Here is a 20,036-nt window from a genome sequence, read left to right as displayed (position 1 = left end):
ATATCGTCAGGTAGTATGACATCATGTCCGCCATCTTGTCTTCATCCACTGGAGACCACCATCTTGTTTTCGTCTGCTAGAGTGTGCCGATATCATGTAGTATAATTATCTGGTCACCACACCTTTGACCTTGACCTTGAACTTTGACCTTGACCTTGAAATCTGACTTTGACCTTGAACTTTGACCTTGACCTTGAACTTTGACCTTGACCTTGAAATTTAACCTTGACCTTGAAATTTGACCTTGACCTTGAACCTTTAACTTTGACCTTGACCTTGAACTTTGACCTTGACATTGAACTTTGACCTTGACCTTGAAATTAGACCTTGACCTTGAAATTAGACCTTGACCTTGAAATTTGACCTTGACCTAGAAATTTGACTTTGACCTTGAAATTTTACTTTGTCCTTGAAATTTGACTTTGTCCTTGATGTCCATCACGGATCCATCATTTTATGTTCAGTACATGCTACCAGGAGCGACCACCTGCTGGAGTACACCATCTTGTGCGTGTACTCGTATTACCATCATGCTAGTTTTATTCTAACATGCTACAGTGCAGTAATCATTTATTATTACTGAGGTACCCACCATCTTGAAATTTGACCGCCATCTTGAAATCATGTAATTATTTAGCTAGAAATACGGGAAAAATTCCAATAGTCTCCGAAAAAATCATTTATTAATTTACAAATCGAATCGATGGATCCCTGTCCACGGTTCGATTCTTGACCAGAGACAGTTGTAACTAATTATTAAATAAATGTTAGGTTCTGTTTTCCATTACCTTTCGCGGAGTTTATTAATCATTCACTCTACGAAAATCAACTCAAGTCAATATACCGGACCAACGAATTAAATCAGTGCCGATTAGCCTATTATGAAAGTCTAATTTTTCAATAATCTGAATAACATATAAGCCGTTCATGTACAAAGCCAAACATATAGATCAATTGCCTTCAGTCCATGAGACCGAGTCATGTCATTATCAGACGTATAGGCTAGTCATTTCAGGACCACATGACCTTCGTAATCCATCGTGACATTTTTATACATTCTAAAGGACCAAGTCCCCTTGTAAAATATTATAGTAACACCAAGAGGTGATAAACTAGTAAATATTCAATCACTACATTTTGTACTACGCGCAATCAACAAAAAAGGAAGCACCAACAACGAAAAGACAGCACCACCAACGAAAAGGCAGCACATTTGGAAGCACCGACAACGAAAAGGCAGCACATTTGGAAGCACCGACTACGAAAAGGCAGCACATTTGAAAGCACCGACTACGAAAAGGCAGCACATTTGGAAGCACCGACAACGAAAAGGCAGCACATTTGGAAGCACCGTCATCGAAAAGGCAGCACATTTGGAAGCACCGACAACGAAAAGGCAGCACATTTGGAAGCACCGACAACGAAAAGGCAGCACATTTGGAAGCACCGACAACGAAAAGGCAGCACATTTGGAAGCACCGTCATCGAAAAGGCAGCACATTTGGAAGCACCGACAACGTAAAGGCAGCACATTTGGAAGCACCGACAACGAAAAGGCAGCACATTTGGAAGCACCGACAACAAAAAGGCAGCACATTTGGAAGCATCGACAACGAAAAGGCAGCACATTTGGAAGCAGCGACAACGAAAAGGCAGCACATTTGGAAGCACCGACAACGAAAAGGCAGCACATTTGGAAGCACCGACAACGAAAAGGCAGCACATTTGGAAGCACCGACAACGAAAAGGCAGCACATTTGGAAGTACCGACTACGAAAAGGCAGCACATTTGAAGCACCGTCATCGAAAAGGCAGCACATTTGGAAGCACCGACAACGAAAAGGCAGCACATTTGGAAGCACCGACAACGAAAAGGCAGCACATTTGGAAGCACCGACTACGAAAAGGCAGCACATTTGGAAGCACCGTCATCGAAAAGGCAGCACATTTGGAAGCACCGACAACGAAAAGGCAGCACATTTGAAAGCACCGACAACGAAAAGGCAGCACATTTGGAAGCACCGACAACGAAAAAGCAGCACATTTGGAAGCACCGACTACGAAAAGGCAGCACATTTGGAAGCACCGACAACGAAAAGGAAGCACATTTGGAAGCACCGTCATCGAAAAGGCAGCACATTTGGAAGCACCGACAACGAAAAGGCAGCACATTTGGAAGCACCGACAACGAAAAGGCAACACATTTGGAAGCACCGACAACGAAAAGGCAGCACATTTGGAAGCACCGACTACGAAAAGGCAGCACATTTGGAATCACCATCATCGAAAAGGCAGCACATTTGGAAGCACCGACAACGAAAAGGCAGCACATTTGGAAGCACCGACAACGTAAAGGCAGCACATTTGGAAGCACCGACAACGAAAAGGCAGCACGTTTGGAAGCACCGACAACGAAAAGGCAGCACATTTGGAAGCACCGACTACGAAAAGGCAGCACATTTGGAAGCACCGACTACGAAAAGGCAGCACATTTGGAAGCACCGACAACGAAAAGGCAGCACATTTGGAAGCACCGACAACGAAAAGGCAGCACATTTGGAAGCACCGACAACGAAAAGGCAGCACATTTGGAAGCACCGACAACGAAAAGGCAGCACATTTGGAAGCACCGACAACGAAAAGGCAGCACATTGGAAGCACCGACAACGAAAAGGCAGCACATTTGGAAGCACCGCCAACGAAAAGGTAGCACATTTTGGAGGCATCATCGAATAAGGAAGCACATTTGGAAGCTCCATCAACTTAAAAAGGCAAAAAGGAAGCACAAGTTACGAGATCTAAGTCTTAGTAAGTAATCATAATACAAGAAATAAAAACATTACATTCTTATAATTTAAATTATTTATTTTATTGCTTTACATTATACAAATGCAAGTAAAACAAGTCAATATTGTATGTAGCCAGCATTCCTCAGTTCCTTGAGTATGAAGGATATTTCTTTGATGCACGAATAGTTTCCTGCACAAAGCGAACCATGTAGTAGTCTTAGCCGGTCAACCAATATGTTTGGATCTTTCCATGATGTGTAATCATTCTCTTCTACCACCATCTTCCTTGCACCTTTATAATAAATATTATGATCTCTGGTGTTTTCCGTTTTACCACCAACCTCAGGGTAACTTTCATGTTTGAGATGGTGATCATTACAAGCTTGATCAGATTTATTTAATATATCACGTCGTTTCCATCGTTTCGGTCTCAGGACACCGCCACATTCTTCGATCTTGGCAGCTTTAGGTGCTTCATCATAGTCTATGTCTTTGTCAACAGCCTCAGAGTCACTGTAACAATCACCGTAGAAGGAATCGTCTTCACCCAATTTACCGTAATAATTCGATGTTGATGATGTTGAAGTGTCTTCATCGTCTTCGTGCTTCCTTTTTAGGAGTCCATCATTTTTACAAAGTAGGAAAGATCTACTTGAATTCGGCTGGAATATATTCTCACTTTTCACGTTAAGGATTCTTCCATTGTCTTCATTCTTCCGTAAATCATCAACCTTCTTCAATTTAAGTTCTTTGTCGAGATCGGAAGAGCCAAGAAAATTATTGTCGTAATGCAGATCACTCTTCCTTAGGCTAGTAGATTCATCGTTGTCCTCTAGCTTGTACGCAGGCTTGGCGCTACAAGTTCTGCCATGTCTTTTTAGGCTCTCTCTCCATGTAAACGACTTGCTACATCGAACACAACTTATCATATTGCGCAGTGGATTTTTAACACAGTCATTCTTCTCGTGTTGTATTTTATTCTTTCTCAAGATAAACTCTTTACTGCAAAATTTACACCTATGTTCTTTCGAAACAGCGTCAGATCCCAAATCGGAATTCATATTAGTTACTGAGACTAATGCCAGATACCAATTGAGTGTTTTAAATTAGATTCAATAATTAAATAGAAATTTTTTCATATTTCATCAGCGAGAATTAATATATCTCATGCAAAAGTACTTTATGCATGTAGTTCTGCTTTTCAACAACAGATATCGCCACATGTTGCTTGCAGGTAAATAATATTTAGTTATTTTATGCGGGATGCGGGATGCTCACTAACGATCGCAAAAGAAGGATGGCTTCGTTAGACTCCAAGGAAAAGGAAGTTCGTCTTGCATGTTGGTGCTCCACAGATGTCTCATGGCGTAATATTAATTTGACTGAGTAATGATATTTGTTAATTCCACCTGATAAGAATATTGCAAGTTTTGATTTAGTAGCAGAAATTATCGAATTAAATGTACATAACTCCAAATAAAATGACATGTCTCATTAGAACAAAAAAAAATCCATGCAGAGAGCGGTTTCTCAGAATAGTCAGAAACACTTGAAGAAACCACAGGAATGATTGCAAGAACACGGGAAAAACCATCAAAATATTGTCAAGAATAATCAGGAGCACACTGAGAAAACCACTATAATATTAACAATAATAATCGGAAGCACACGGAGAAAACCATCATAATATTGGCAAGAATAATCAGGAGCACACGAAGAAAACCGCCACAAGTTTTCTTTGATATCATAAAAATACAAAAAATAAAAACGAAAAAAAATTCAAACATTCTGGCTTGTACTAGAACTCTATCTTTGCTCAACAATGAGAAGTTCACAAGCTAGCAGAATGTTTGAATTTTTTTTTCGTTTTTATTTTTTATTAATTTTTTTTTTTGTATTTTAATGATATCAAAGAAAACTTGTGGCGGTTTTCTTCGTGTGCTCCTGATTATTCTTGCCAATATTATGATGGTTTTCTCCGTGTGCTTCCGATTATTATTGTTAATATTATAGTGGTTTTCTCAGTGTGCTCCTGATTATTCTTGACAATATATTGATGGTTTTTCCCGTGTTCTTGCAATCATTCCTGTGGTTTCTTCAAGTGTTTCTGACTATTCTGAGAAACCGCTCTCTGCATGGATTTTTTTTTTGTTCTAATGAGACATGTCATTTTATTTGGAGTTACATTTAATTCGATAATTTCTGCTACTAAATCAAAAATTGCAATATTTTTATCAGGTGGAATTAACAAATATCATTACTCAGTCAAATTAATATTACGCCATGAGACATCTGTGGAGCACCAACATGCAAGACGAACTTCCTTTTCCTTGGAGTCTAACGAAGCCATCCTTCTTTTGCGATCGTTAGTGAGAATCCCGCATCCCGCATAAAATAACTAAATATTATTTACCTGCAAGCAACATGTGGCGATTTCTGTTGTTGAAAAGCAGAACTATATGCATAAAGTACTTTTGCATGAGATATATTAATTCTCGCTGATGAAATATGAAAAAAATTCTATTTAAGTATTGAATCTAATTTAAAACACTCAATTGGTATCTGGCATTAGTCTCAGTAACTAATATGAATTCCGATTTGGGATCTGACGCTGTTTCGAAAGAACATAGGTGTAAGTTTTGCAGTAAAGAGTTTATCTTGAGAAAGAATAAAAGACAACACGAGAAGAATGACTGTGTTAAAAATCCACTGCGCAATATGATAAGTTGTGTTCGATGTAGCAAGTCGTTTACACGGAGAGAGAGCCTAAAAAGACATGGCAGAACTTGTAGCGCCAAGCCTGCGTACAAGCTAGAGGACAACGATGAATCTACTAGCCTAAGGAAGAGTGATCTGCATTACGACAATAATTTTCTTGGCTCTTCCGATCTCGACAAAGAACTTAAATTGAAGGAGGTTGATGATTTACGGAAGAATGAAGACAATGGAAGAATCCTTAACGTGAAAAGTGAGAATATATTCCAGCCGAATTCAAGTAGATCTTTCCTACTTTGTAAAAATGATGGACTCCTAAAAAGGAAGCACGAAGACGATGAAGACACTTCAACATCATCAACATCGAATTATTACGGTAAATTGGGTGAAGACGATTCCTTCTACGGTGATTGTTACAGTGACTCTGAGGCTGTTGACAAAGACATAGACTATGATGAAGCACCTAAAGCTGCCAAGATCGAAGAATGTGGCGGTGTCCTGAGACCGAAACGATGGAAACGACGTGATATATTTAATAAATCTGATCAAGCTTGTGATGATCACCGTCTCAAACATGAAAGTTACCCTGAGGTTGGTGGTAAAACGGAAGACACCAGAGATCATAATATTTATTATAAAGGTGCAAGGAAGATGGTGGTAGAAGAGAATGATTACACATCATGGAAAGATCCAAACATATTGGTTGACCGGCTAAGACTACTACATGGTTCGCTTTGTGCAGGAAACTATTCGTGCATCAAAGAAATATCCTTCATACTTAAGGAACTGAGGAATGCTGGCTACATACAATATTGACTTGTTTTACTTGCATTTGTATAATGTAAAGCAATAAAATAAATAATTTAAATTATAAGAATGTAATGTTTTTATTTCTTGTATTATGATTTCTTACTAAGACTTAGATCTCGTAACTTGTGCTTCCTTTTTGCCTTTTTTAGTTGATGGAGCTTCCAAATGTGCTTCCTTATTCGATGATGCATCCAAAATGTGCTACCTTTTCGTTGGCGGTGCTTCCAAATGTGCTCCCTTTCCGTTGTCGGTGCTTCCAATGTGCTGCCTTTTCGTTGTCGGTGCTTCCAAATGTGCTGCCTTTTAGTTGTCGGTGCTTCCAAATGTGCTGCCTTTTCGTTGTCGGTGCTTCCAAATGTGCTGCCTTTTCGTTGTCGGTGCTTCCAAATGTGCTGCTTTTTCGTTGTCGGTGCTTCCAAATGTGCTGCCTTTCCGTAGTCGGTGCTTCCAAATGTGCTGCCTTTTCGTAGTCGGTGCTTCCAAATGTGCTGCCTTTTCGTTGTCGGTGCTTCCAAATGTGCTGCCTTTTCGTTGTCGGTGCTTCCAAATGTGCTGCCTTTTCGTTGTCGGTGCTTCCAAATGTGCTGACTTTTCGTTGCCGGTGCTTCCAAATGTGCTGCCTTTTCGTTGTCGGTGCTTCCAAATGTGCTGCCTTTTCGTTGTCGGTGCTCCCAAATGTGCTGCCTTTACGTTGTCGGTGCTTCCAAATGTGCTGCCTTTTCGTTGTCGGTGCTTCCAAATGTGCTGCCTTTTCGATGATGGTGCTTCCAAATGTGCTGCCTTTTCGTAGTCGGTGCTTCCAAATGTGCTGCCTTTTCGTTGTCGGTGCTTCCAAATGTGTTGCCTTTTCGTTGTCGTTGCTTCCAAATGTGCTGCCTTTTCGTTGTCGGTGCTTCCAAATGTGCTGCCTTTTCGATGACGGTGCTTTCAAATGTGCTGCCTTTTCGTTGTCGGTGCTTCCAAATGTGCTGCCTTTTCGTAGTCGGTGCTTCCAAATGTGCTGCCTTTTCGTTGTCGGTGCTTCCAAATGTGCTGCATTTTCGTTATCGGTGCTTCCAAATGTGCTGCCTTTTCGTTGTCGGTGCTTCCAAATGTGCTGCCTTTTCGATGACGGTGCTTCCAAATGTGCTGCCTTTTCGATGACGGTGCTTCCAAAAGTGCTGCCTTTTCGTAGTCGGTGCTTCCAAATGTGCTGCCTTTTCGTTGTCGGTGCTTCCAAATGTGCTGCCTTTTCGTTGTCGGTGCTTCCAAATGTGCTGCCTTTTCGTTGTCGGTGCTTCCAAATGTGCTGCCTTTTCGTTGTCGGTGCTTCCAAATGTGCTGCCTTTTCGTTGTCGGTGCTTCCAAATGTGCTGCCTTTTCGTTGTCGGTGCTTCCAAATGTGCTGCCTTTTCGTTGTCGGTGCTTCCAAATGTGCTGCCTTTACGTTGTCGGTCCTTCCAAATGTGCTGCCTTTTCGATGACGGTGCTTCCAAATGTGCTGCCTTTTCGATGACGGTGCTTCAAAATGTGCTGCCTTTTCGATGACGGTGCTTCCAAATGTGCTGCCTTTTCGTTGTCGGTGCTTCCAAATGTGCTGCCTTTTCGTTGTCGGTGCTTCCAAATGTGCTGCCATTTCGTTGTCGGTGCTTCCAAATGTGCTGCCTTTTCGTTGTCGGTGCTTCCAAATGTGCTGCCTTTTCGATGACGGTGCTTCCAAATGTGCTGCCTTTTCGTTGTCGGTGCTTCCAAATGTGCTGCCTTTTCGTAGTCGGTGCTTTCAAATGTGCTGCCTTTTCGTAGTCGGTGCTTCCAAATGTGCTGCCTTTTCGTTGTCGGTGCTTAAAATGTGCTGCCTTTTCGTTGGTGGTGCTGTCTTTTCGTTGTTGGTGCTTCCTTTTTTGTTGATTGCGCGTAGTACAAAATGTAGTGATTGAATATTTACTAGTTTATCACCTCTTGGTGTTACTAAAATATTTTACAAGGGGACTTGGTCCTTTTGAATGTATAAAAATGTCACGATGGATTACGAAGGTCATGTGGTCCTGAAATGACTAGCCTATACGTCTGATAATGACATGACTCGGTCTCATGGACTGAAGGCAATTGATCTATATGTTTGGCTTTGTACATGAACGGCTTATATGTTATTCAGATTATTAAAAAATTAGACTTTCATAATAGGCTTATTGGCACTGATTTAATTCGTTGGTCCGGTATATTGACTTGAGTTGATTTTCGTAGAGTGAATGATTAATAAACTCCGCGAAAGGTAATGGAAAACAGAACCTAACATTTATTTAATAATTAGTTACAACTGTCTCTGTTCAAGAATCGAACCGTGGACAGGGATCCATCGATTCGATTTGTAAATTAATAAATGATTTTTTCGGAGACTATTGGAATTTTTCCCGCATTTCTAGCTAAATAATTACATGATTTCAAGATGGCGGTCAAATTTCAAGATGGTGGGTACCTCAGTAATAATAAATGATTACTGCACTGTAGCATGTTAGAATAAAACTAGCATGATGGTAATACGAGTACACGCACAAGATGGTGTACTCCAGCAGGTGGTCGCTCCTGGTAGCATGTACTGAACATAAAATGATGGATCCGTGATGGACATCAAGGACAAAGTCAAATTTCAAGGACAAAGTAAAATTTCAAGGTCAAAGTCAAATTTCTAGGTCAAGGTCAAATTTCAAGGTCAAGGTCAAAATTCAAGGTCAAGTTCAAAGTTCAAGGTTAAGGTCAAATTTCAAGGTTAAGGTCAAATTTCAAGGTGAAGGTCAAATTTCAATGTCAAGGTCAAAGTTCAAGGTCAAGGTCAAAGGTAAAGGTTCAAGGTCAAGGTCAAATTTCAAGGTCAAGGTCAAATTTCAAGGTCAAGGTCAAAGTTCAAAGTCTAGGTCAAAGTTCAAGGTCAAAGTCAAATTTCAAGGTCAAGGTCAAAGTTCAAGGTCAAGGTCAAATGTGTGGTGACCAGATAATTATACTACATGATATCGGCACACTCTAGCAGACGAAAACAAGATGGTGGTCTCCAGTGGATGAAGACAAGATGGCGGACATGATGTCATACTACCTGACGATATATATATGCTTTGAAAAAAAAAGTGGAGGGAGTCAGTATGCCTGCAGCCACCGCGGGGGAAGGATCGGTCGCCATTTTTATTTTTTTGCACTCGTCGGGTTTGAACCGAGGACTCCGAGCTCCATGTTGTAAATGTTTGTTTTTTAAATATTTTATTAAAAATTGTATTATTTATTTTTTTTTATAATTTTTAAATTTTTTTTCATTAAAATCGGATAATAAATTTAAAGATGGCGACCGTAACGGAAATTGCAACGGTGACGTCATAATTCAAAATGGCCGATAACACAATGCCGGAATGTTCGAGAAAACGAAATGACGTCATCCAAGATGGTGGATCCAAGATGGCCGTCGGGGTCAAGGTCAAAGGTCAAGGCCACATCCTGATAGAGGCTTAACTGAGGCTTGAGTTAAGGATGCTTAAGCCTCTATCAGGACATTTCTAGCCGTTGGGATTTTTAAGGACTAAATCGGGAAATTTTCCCTCGAAACGGGAATTTTTCCCTCGAAAACGGGAAATTTTTTCTTAAAACGGGAAATTTTGAGTCATTTTGAGTCATTTTTGAGGACTTTTGAGGAATTTTTGCCGCCGTGACATCACAAATCCAAGATGGCGGACACCGGCACCGGCACCACACCCTGAACCCTGATCCAGTATGCCCATTTACATACTACTATCACAGTATATCAAAATGTAAAATACTAGCTTAAACTGGTTCACAGAGTCACTGTAACGGCACCGTGTATATTTTGTCCCTTACATAATGAGCAGTGCGAGAGTGTTCAACTTGTAGCCTTCCGTAGCAAAGCACATCGCTAGTAATGTATAAAAACCACAAATATGTCAATGAAAAGTATTTTTATTGAGCATCTGGGGAGATGAGTGGTTCTTACACAGTTTTAGTAAAATTTATTTTCCGTAATGTTAGTTTTATTCCAGAACATGGGTTAAGAACGGTACTGGCAGTTTATCAACACTCTTCAACACTCTTTTATAATAATTTCCAATAAAGTCTTTACTGATTTTTTTCCCCATTACATGTTTTCGTATGAAAAGTAAAAACATATTTATTAGACGCTACTTTTTTTATTTTTCTTTAAATGTGCACTAATTATTATTAAATGTTTAGTAGTGTTTAGCGTGCACATGTTTAAACATTCTTTTAATGTTTAATATCTTATTTTAACATGTTAACTTATAATCTTTGTAAAATTTTATTCAGATAGATACTTAACGAACATATATTAAATTAAAAAAATATTTTTTTAATATATGTCATTACTTATATTTGTAAATATTTAATTCTAGATTTTAAAATAAGAAGAAAATATTATTTATTTGCGTGTCAAAGAACGAATATATTGTGAATTCGTGGAAGTAATGAACGTCGTGTTTGAGAGGAAAACACCGCAAGGCAGTACTAAAGTTAATGTGAATAGCGTGTATCTATACGTTACGCGTGACTTTCAAACATATTTTTTCCCTAACATTAGGTATAATAAACTTATACAAATGTTAGGAAAATGAAATCAATTCAATTTGAATAAATTTTAAAACAGAGAGAGCACTTAAAAGTTGTTTTAAATGATATATCAAAACACATATTTCAGTAGTTTTTACTTACTATGCTAAGACAATGTTCGCTTTACTGCGGAAGATATTCAGACGCATCATTTTTAGTCTGGAAAAAATATTTTTAACAATAGTTATTTAATTTTAATGCCAAAGAGCATTTGTTAACTTCCTTTAAGACCAAACAAATGGTATTGATACTTTAATTTTTTATAAAATAAATTTAATTTTAAGAGTTGTTTAATATAAAAACAGAAGTTAAAACTTTTGCTTTGGATGTTATTGTCTACGTAAAGAAAACAGTATTTGCTGTGCGATTAATTTTAAAAAACACTTTTCACCATATATTACTGAATTATTTATATAAATATATTGAAATTTATGTATAAAACATATTCTTGAATATCGGTTAGAGTTGAGTACATTGAGTACATCATAAAAATTTCGAGGCACAAGATTTCCAAGGAAATTCTTCCCTCACCCTGTTCTTTGCGCCAGGATTATTCACGCTTAAAACTTTTTTGAAAGTTTAATTGACACGTCAGAACCAACTTGTCAGGAAAATCTTAGATGCTCGTTTTTTTTTCCTCCCTCCCTTGATTCGCAGTGGAGTGATGCCTCGCGACACTAATGACGCGCGGCGCCACGGACACCCCTCAATTACCGGCGTCTTGGGTGTCTCGGCAGCGACCCTCCGCCCAGCATCTCCGAGCTTCTGCGCCCACGTGTCTCGAGCCTCGAGGATCACGCGCGCCGAAACGAAATGAAAACTGCGGCCGCGGAACGACCGCCGCCAACTTTATCTCCGGTTCCGACAAACTTTTTACCCGGGTGGAATCTGCCGCGGCCCCACCCGACCACGGCGTCTTTTCCCCCCTTTCGACGCTACACCCGACCTTCCTTTTCTTTTTCTTCGCCAGATTTTTTATTTCTTCTTCTTCCCGGATTGCCCACGGGGCACACCTCACCAGTCTTCCGCGGCGCAAAACGAAGTTCTCCAACTCTCGGCGCCGGGGTTACTTGCTCCCCGCAACTTTTTCTCCCGCGATGTGAATCATCTGCCCCTCCTTTGAGCCCCTATTCACCGCCTCCATCCCTCATCCTTCCCCCTGCACATGGAAAGTTTCGGCGCCGACGGCGCATCCACGACGCCATTTTCCGGAGCGGGCGGCGGACCGGCTCCCCGCGAGGAAAACTGCTTTCCCGACGGAAATTTCTGGGTGCCGCCCACCCGGAGTTGTCAGACCCCTTTCAGACGAGGCGGCTGGTTGATTCCACTCGTTGAACGAGTGTAGCGATCAGAAAATGGTTGGGAACCACCCGAACCCCTTCACACGCTTTGGCGGGTGGCCAATAGGCGCCTGTGCCCCTCTCGTTCTCATCCCCACTAGTAGACTCGACCCAAAAGGCACTATTCGGCATTCGTCCTTCACACCTGTCTCCAGGGATGCCAACTTGGGGGTTTTCCCCCCAAATTTAAGGGGAACAAAGTTGTAATGGTTTTTTTTAGGGGGTACATTTATTTAGAGGGATTTTTTTAGCGGGTACATTATTTAAGAAAATTTTTGAGGGCGTGAATTTAAAGTGTATATCTTGAAAACAAAGTGAGGAAAAAACCGCAACACAAGTGGCGAAAATAATTTTAGCTCTCAAATGGGTGTACAATTACAACTTTAGGGGTTTTTAATATAAATCTAGGGGGATTTGAAGTTGGTCCTAGGGGGAACACTCTGTAGGAGTTGGCGTCACTGCCTGTCTCCTATTTGAGTCAACTCAAGTCGTAATGGAGGGCGTTCCACCTGTCGGTTTCGATGTGAAGCAGTTCATAGAAGAAATTCGTAGTAGTCCTTCGAGATGTGAGGAGTACAGTGATAAAATTAAAAAAAAGGAGTGAAGCTTGGCAAGAAGTGGCGTGTCAATTCTGTGCTGAAGAACATTCCACAAACCTTCTAGCTTTGTACAGCCTATTTTCTTTAACGTCAAGCTATTTCCTGCAAAATGCCTGATTATGTGTTTTGCCAATCCAAACGTTGGCAACATTCCGTTGGGAAGAGAAGTTGATTCTACAAATTATCTGGTGTGAAACTAGCACAATAAGAGTCTTCAGGCGGCAGTCAACAAGTTTTGAGTGAACCAGGCAACTTATTTGTATCCCCTAAACCACCTCATCTGAAAGGGGCCTTAATGTTGTCACGGGTGAGAACGGGATATTTCATAGGGCGATCTTATCCTTTACGTTCAGCGCTATTTCATGCAAGGGGGAACACGTGTCTCGTTGTCTCACGGCTCCGACAAAAAAAAAAAAAAAAAAAACATTTTTCATAAACGTGAACATATGTTCGAAAAGAAAATAATTAAAAATAACTTACCCTATAGGTTCGTTACTGTTTAAGCTTAATAAAATACTCACATTTTTTCTAGTGAACTATATATCAATCATGCTCCAAATAAATTTGTATGGCAATAAATTCTCTAAAAATATTTTCCTTATCTGAAGATCTTGGAATAAATTTTATATTTATTTAATTATATTAACTGAAAAAATATATTCCAACGAAAAAGTCAAATTCAAGAAAATTTAACAATACGTATCTTATATAATAAATTTTAAGACCCTATATCTTATTGAGAATCCTTAACGAATAGCTTCCGGGCTTGAAAAGTTGAATTCAAATGCAAAACTACTTACCTATGCAGCAATTAAAGTAAGACATTGTAGGTAAAATTAATTATTGGACGTTGTTTTGTTATTCGATTTGCAGCATGTATAAAGATTTATACCATTTAAAAAACATTTCTAATTTTAAAAAAATTATTGATCTCCTTATTGCATTTAATTATATTTCATAAAAGCTTGACATTCATTGAATAACATTTAGAATTTATATTATAATAATTAACTAACAATAAAAAAATTAAGAAACGATCACTTTACTTTTGTTATTCAGTCCAATTATATAAAATAAATAAATCTTAGAGAGGTATATAAATATGTTACGTTAAGAGAATAATTATTGAACATGATTGGAATAGTTATATTTATCACCCAAACATTTATTTTTATAGATTTCTAAATAAAATCCCCACATGTAAATTTTTTTTTTTTTGGGTTCTCAATTTTCAATACTTGATTAAAAATAACCTGATATTCCAAAAATTTCGAAACTTTGCGTGACTAAAACGGCAGTATCTTATATATTGTATTTTAAGGTATTTAAAGTAAAATTTTATAATATTAAATAACATAGTAAAATAAAACTAGCATCAAAAACATGGTTCAAAATGGCATTGATACACAAGGTTAACATTGCATCTATTATGAATTATTGTATTTACCATTCCCTCAATCGTCTTTCCCTGCTTGATAGAGATATAGCCATAAATGTTAAATTATTGGCCATTTTAATAACTTTCTTGCTACATATTGCATATTAGACCGATATCTGTTCAAGGAAAAAGAGTACAAACCAAGATGCTGTACTTTAAGCATGAGTCACAGGAGTCGACTCAGCAGTAGTTCACTCTTTTGTTTGTCCCTGTTCGCGCACCACTGTTCCCGAAAAGCCTTTCTTCACTTTTGACTTAGGCCTACTCTCCGCCTCGCAAACACCACATTAGGGCCTTCCGTTGCCGGCCGGAAGGCTGCTCGTCATCTCAAATCACTTTATCGCAGGTATCTTTAAACCTTAAAATTAACACACCTGGTCGTATTATGCTCATACACATAGTGCGTCCCATTTCTCAACGTGAAGCCGAGAACTATTAATAGACCAATTTATTTCGGTTCCCAATGAAAATTTTAAAAATTCAAAAAGTGTTGTAGTGTTCGATTTTTTACCCTTATTTTTCAAAATATTTTAAAACCCCAGCTAAACCCAATTATTAGATACTGATAAAATATTTTTTTTTGAACAAAAGCCTATCCAGTTTTGTAGTGCTTGTCATGAGAAGAATCATAAATACAAAATAAGAAATAAAAATGAAAACATAAACCTACATAAAAGAAGCCTAATGTCAAAAAGCTAAACCAAACGATGAGCCTAAACGGGTATAATGGACAATACAACGACGATAGCACAGACGAAATTATTCAAACATAAATATCAGATAGCACAATAATTTCGTGGAAGGAATTTAGCCATGGAAAAATAATAAAAGCACAGACCAACACAGTGGGCTAACAACGACGAGACAGTTAAAACAATAACAGCAATGCAGACAGACAAAAAAACCTGGACAATGCAGCTAATATACTAACACGACGATAAAGATAGACAGATTATGGAAAATACAACCACAACACCGTTGAACACAATAGGATACTTATAAAAGAACAGTTACGACGTTTCGAGAACTGGTACTATCTGTTCCCGTCATCAGGAACAAACAGACTATTATTGGACACTGGAATACAGGCTCAAAGTTTCTTGTTTCCACACGGCACGAAATGCCTTCTTTGTTCATCATCTCTATATACAACGCTCTATAAAGTTGTGAACATTTTAAGTCATGTCATGTAGAAACAAGATTCTTTGGCCATTAATGAAAATAATTTCATTAAATGTTAAAATCCAAAACTGTTCTCTCTTCGTATTTGTATAACTTAATGTTATCAGGGGAGCCGTTGCCTCCAATCTCTGTGCTAAGAGAGGAGGTTGATCATGTATAAACAACCTGTATTCCCGTGTCCGATATCAGTATGTTTGTACTTAATGATGGTAACAGATGCTAGGTCCCGAATCTTCGCAACTATTTGGTCTTAGGAAACCTATTGTGTTCATTGGTTTTTTCGTTGTTGTGTTTTCCATTTTATATGTTTATTTTCATCGTTGTGTTTGTATGTTTGTTGTATTGTCCAGGTTGGTTGTCTATCTGTATTTAATGTTCTTGTTAAAGCTGTGTTCGTCTGTGCTGTTAATTTATCAGGTCTAAATTCCTACGAAGATTTCTTGTGGTGTCCGATATTTAAAGTCTGTGTTGTCCACAATACCAGTTTAGTTTTGTTGTTGAATCCATCTGTTCAACATCAGTTGATTTAGGCTTGTTATCTTTGGGTTTATGTTTAAATTTTTATTTCTAATTTTTCCTTCTTGATATTTTTTTCATGACGAACAGTGAATAACTGCAATGGCGTTTGTTCTAGAAACGTATTAAATCAAAATTCCTTATTGTATGAAACATTTAAAGAACGTATTTAAAACTGTGACTAAAAATTTTTGTTGCGCAAACATAAAAAAATACAAAATCAAATCAAATACGGCATTTTATGGGAAAACATATTATTTTGCATAGCTAATGTGGCAACGATTAAAAATTGGATGAATTTAACTATTTATATTGTAAAAATTACTTTGCCAACTAAGCAAGTTATTTGTTTTAATTTTAATTAGCCATATTTTCAAATATTGTTAGAATATATTTTTAAAAAATACAGTGTGGTTAGTCAAACTCAACCGGTTAAAACAATTTGGACGTCTAAGGATTCCAAATAACTTGATAATTTTGGCACTTTTTGAATTTTGGTTTTTCTTATTTGGTACCGTAATACTGTTCTCGGCTTGACGTTGGGTTGTGTGACACCGTGTTCACGCTGCTGAAGTGGCTAAAGGAGGAACTCGTAGCTTTCCAATAATTATTGTTTTGTTAGTGAACCATGATCCTTTGCCTGTCGCTGGGGAGCTGCCAGAGAGCGGAGCCAACATCGCGAGGGTGAGATGAGATGATTTCGCCAAGCGCTGGTTGCCACATCCATGTATTTGAAGAAACACAGTAGTTCTCGATGAACAACTGAGGCGTCGTGTCTCTCACCCGCACAGCACACTCGTCCTCTCCAGATCCTTCTCCTCGCAAGAAAAAAAAATTGTTTCCTGTGTTGTTTTTCTCGCTGAATTTGACTTTACTTGATATCACCATCCAAAAAAGGCACTTCTTGTGTACATCAATACTGTCTTACTATTAGAAGTATCCGGAGTTTCCCGGGCTAAAAAAATCGCAATGTAAGAAAAATCACTATCGAGTTTCAAGTATGTAGAATATTCATTTGGAAAATGGGAAATTTTGATTGTAAAGTCTCATTGATTGCACAATCTCTATGTAAGGCTACGCATCTGCAAAACCAAGAAAACTTTATGTCCGTGTGGTGGATATAGAGAAATGACACAAAATTACTGTTTGTGTGTCTATTCCCTACATCCTATAAATTTCTTTTATAAACTTATCACTCCCTTAGAGATTGACTTTCATAATTAAATGTAGTCTATGTCACACTCCAGCCCATAAACTCTTTATATACAAAGAAAAACATTTCGATACGTGAAAGGACAAACAGGCAAACACATTTTTGCATTTATAATAATAGCAACAACTTAAGAAAGTACTTTCATGAATTTACTATGCTTTAAAAGCCTACAAGTTTAAATGTTAGCGAGAAAAATATCCCATAATTTGCTGCTTACTAAACTAGAATAGTTTAAAAAATTTTAAAGGTTATTTTATGTACTCTATTATGCGTACCATAAGAGTATACATGTTATAAAGACACCTGAATTGTTAACAAAATTTACCATAAGGTATCATCATGAAGAAAGGCATGTGAGCATACATTTATTATTAAATATTTGTAGTCGGGAAGCTAAAAAAGTTCTAAAACTTTGATTTTATGACGCGCAGATTTGTTTGGATGTATTTATTCATTAATTATATTATTTTTTTATTTTAAATAAAATGTTATAAATTAGTATTAAATTCATTTTTATATATTAACACTATGTTTTAAAGGGTAAAGTTGTATAACACACTCAATTTAAGCAAAGAAGAATGGAAATACAAAGGAATGTGCACTGAGATAAAGCAGTGCTTGATAGGGGTGTGATGGTTTGCTGCAGGAGAGAACCCAGCAGCCATGCAGCACGGCGGCAGAGGGCTGTCGTGGCTGCGCTCGCCATCAGCGTGGTTGCTGCTGGTGTGCCTGGTCGCCTCCTGGTCTTCGAGGAGCTCGCCCCGAGCGATCCACCTCCCTTAGCAGCGCCCGGCCTCACCTAGTGGGGGTCGACCTCCCTTAGCAGCGCCCGGCCTCACCTAGTGGGGGTCGACCTCCCTTAGCAGCGCCCGGCCTCACCTAGTGGGGGTCGACCTCCCTTAGCAGCGCCCGGCCTCACCTAGTGGGGGTCGACCTCCCTTAGCAGCGCCCGGCCTCACCTAGTGGGGGTCGACCTCCCTTAGCAGCGCCCGGCCTCACCTAGTGGGGGTCGACCTCCCTTAGCAGCGCCCGGCCTCACCTAGTGGGGGTCGACCTCCCCTAGCGGTGCCTGGCCTCACCTAGTGGGGGTCGACCTCCCCTAGCGGCGCCCGGTCTCACCTAGTGGGGGTCGACCTCCCCTAGTGGTGCCCGGCCTCACCTAGTGGGGGTGGACCTCCCCTAGCGTCACCCTGCCTCACCTAGTGGGGGTTGACCTCCCCTAGCGGCGCCCGGCCTCATCTAGTGGCGGTTGACCTCCCCTAGCGGCGCCCGGCCTCACCTAGTGGGGGTCGACCTCCCCTAGCGGTGCCTGGCCTCACCTAGTGGGGGTTGACCTCCCCTAGCGGCGCCCGGTCTCACCTAGTGGGGGTCGACCTCCCCTAGTGGTGCCCGGCCTCACCTAGTGGGGGTGGACCTCCCCTAGCGTCACCCTGCCTCACCTAGTGGGGGTTGACCTCCCCTAGCGGCGCCCGGCCTCATCTAGTGGCGGTTGACCTCACCTAACGGCGCTTGGCCTCACCAAATGTGAGATGATATCCACTGGTGGGACCTGGCCTCACCAACAGCGGTCGACTATCTTTATCAAACGAACAGCCTCGTCTGGGAGAACCCACCGCCCATTCCAGCGGCGGAGCGGTTTTCTGCCTGCGGCGCTCAGAATCTACTAACAGCGGCCAACCTTCGCTATTAGTGCGCAGCCTCCTCTAGTGGAACAGTTCACAAGATCCAACAAGGGTTGCGGAATATCCTAGTGACGACTGGTCTCACCGTTGGTATTCTATTTTCCCCATCAGCGCACAGCGCCGTCTAGTGAAACCCACGTTTATTCCTACAGCAGTGGCCGTATTCCGCTAGTTTCTCTCAGTGTCAAATGTTAAATGCTGAACTTTCTTATCACCGCATGGCCTCGCGTAGCGGGAAATCAAAACCACAGCATCAAACTACTGAGTCCGAGTTCCGTTAGTGGCAACTGGTGTCACCTATGTGCGATCCACATATTTTAACGTCTGCTGATTATTCGCGCTGTTCTACATCATCAGTGCTAGCCCTGGAGCTGATACTGAAACGCGCTGGCTCTTAGATCACACAGGGAACAGAGGGTGGAGCACACAGGCTACCCAGGTGGCCCTGAAACAAAACTGCTCACATAAATATATTACTGTCAGAAATCACGATTCTTGGACACACGAAGAAAGGACATTTTTCAAGTTAAAAAATCTTAATGAAAAATTATATGGCACAATTCAAAGCCAAATACTTTTCAGTGTGCGTAAAAACGTTTTAGACTGTTAAAAATTTTAAATGCAGACACATATACGTATTAATTTATCTTACAATGTTTACACAATTTTTTTTACCAAATAATAAGCAGATAAAGGGGAATTAACAAACTAACGACGGAAATCCCAACATATAATTGGTTTATGCACATCCTAGCAGAGAATTAAGAATTTGTAACTGTGTAATGTTATTTAACAACTATGTTAATAAATTTAAACCATCACTTAACATCCAACAAGAATTTTAAAAAGATATTTTTTTTTGGGAATTTTATTTTTTAGTTTATTCAAATTGTAATATTTACAATACATATTTTAATCTTTTATTTTAAGTTATTCATTGATATTTATTTTGAGTTTTGTTTAAGAATATTTAATTACAGCTGAAATAAGTAGTATGCAAAATTTTAAGGTTTCTTTGTAGTTAGCTAAAAGTTTATATTTTATTTCTATGTAAAGCTTCTTTGTAAGGATTAAAGAAATGTGCCAAAAATTATTATGAATATTATTTTTAAAGTATTACTTTTACTTTAGATATAAGAAACAAACCAATAAT

General features: G+C 39.4%; 1 protein-coding gene across 1 annotated transcript in view; it reads left to right on the top strand.

Moving 5' to 3' along the window:
• Positions 1-19,742, top strand: part of LOC134541724 (tyrosine-protein kinase-like otk) — a 144,919-nt gene extending 125,177 nt beyond the window's left edge. The window contains exon 6 of the mRNA XM_063385371.1: positions 17,848-19,742. Coding sequence (XP_063241441.1) covers positions 17,848-17,984 — 137 coding nt within the window. The 3' untranslated portion in view covers positions 17,985-19,742. The remainder of the gene's footprint in view (positions 1-17,847) is intronic.
• The last annotated feature ends 294 nt before the right edge of the window (positions 19,743-20,036 follow it).

This window comes from Bacillus rossius (genome assembly GCF_032445375.1).
Source record: "Bacillus rossius redtenbacheri isolate Brsri chromosome 4 unlocalized genomic scaffold, Brsri_v3 Brsri_v3_scf4_1, whole genome shotgun sequence".
In the NCBI taxonomy this organism is placed as follows: Eukaryota; Metazoa; Arthropoda; class Insecta; order Phasmatodea; family Bacillidae; genus Bacillus; species Bacillus rossius.
Note: the sequence above shows the minus strand (reverse complement) of the source record. Positions and strands in the feature narration are given on the sequence as shown.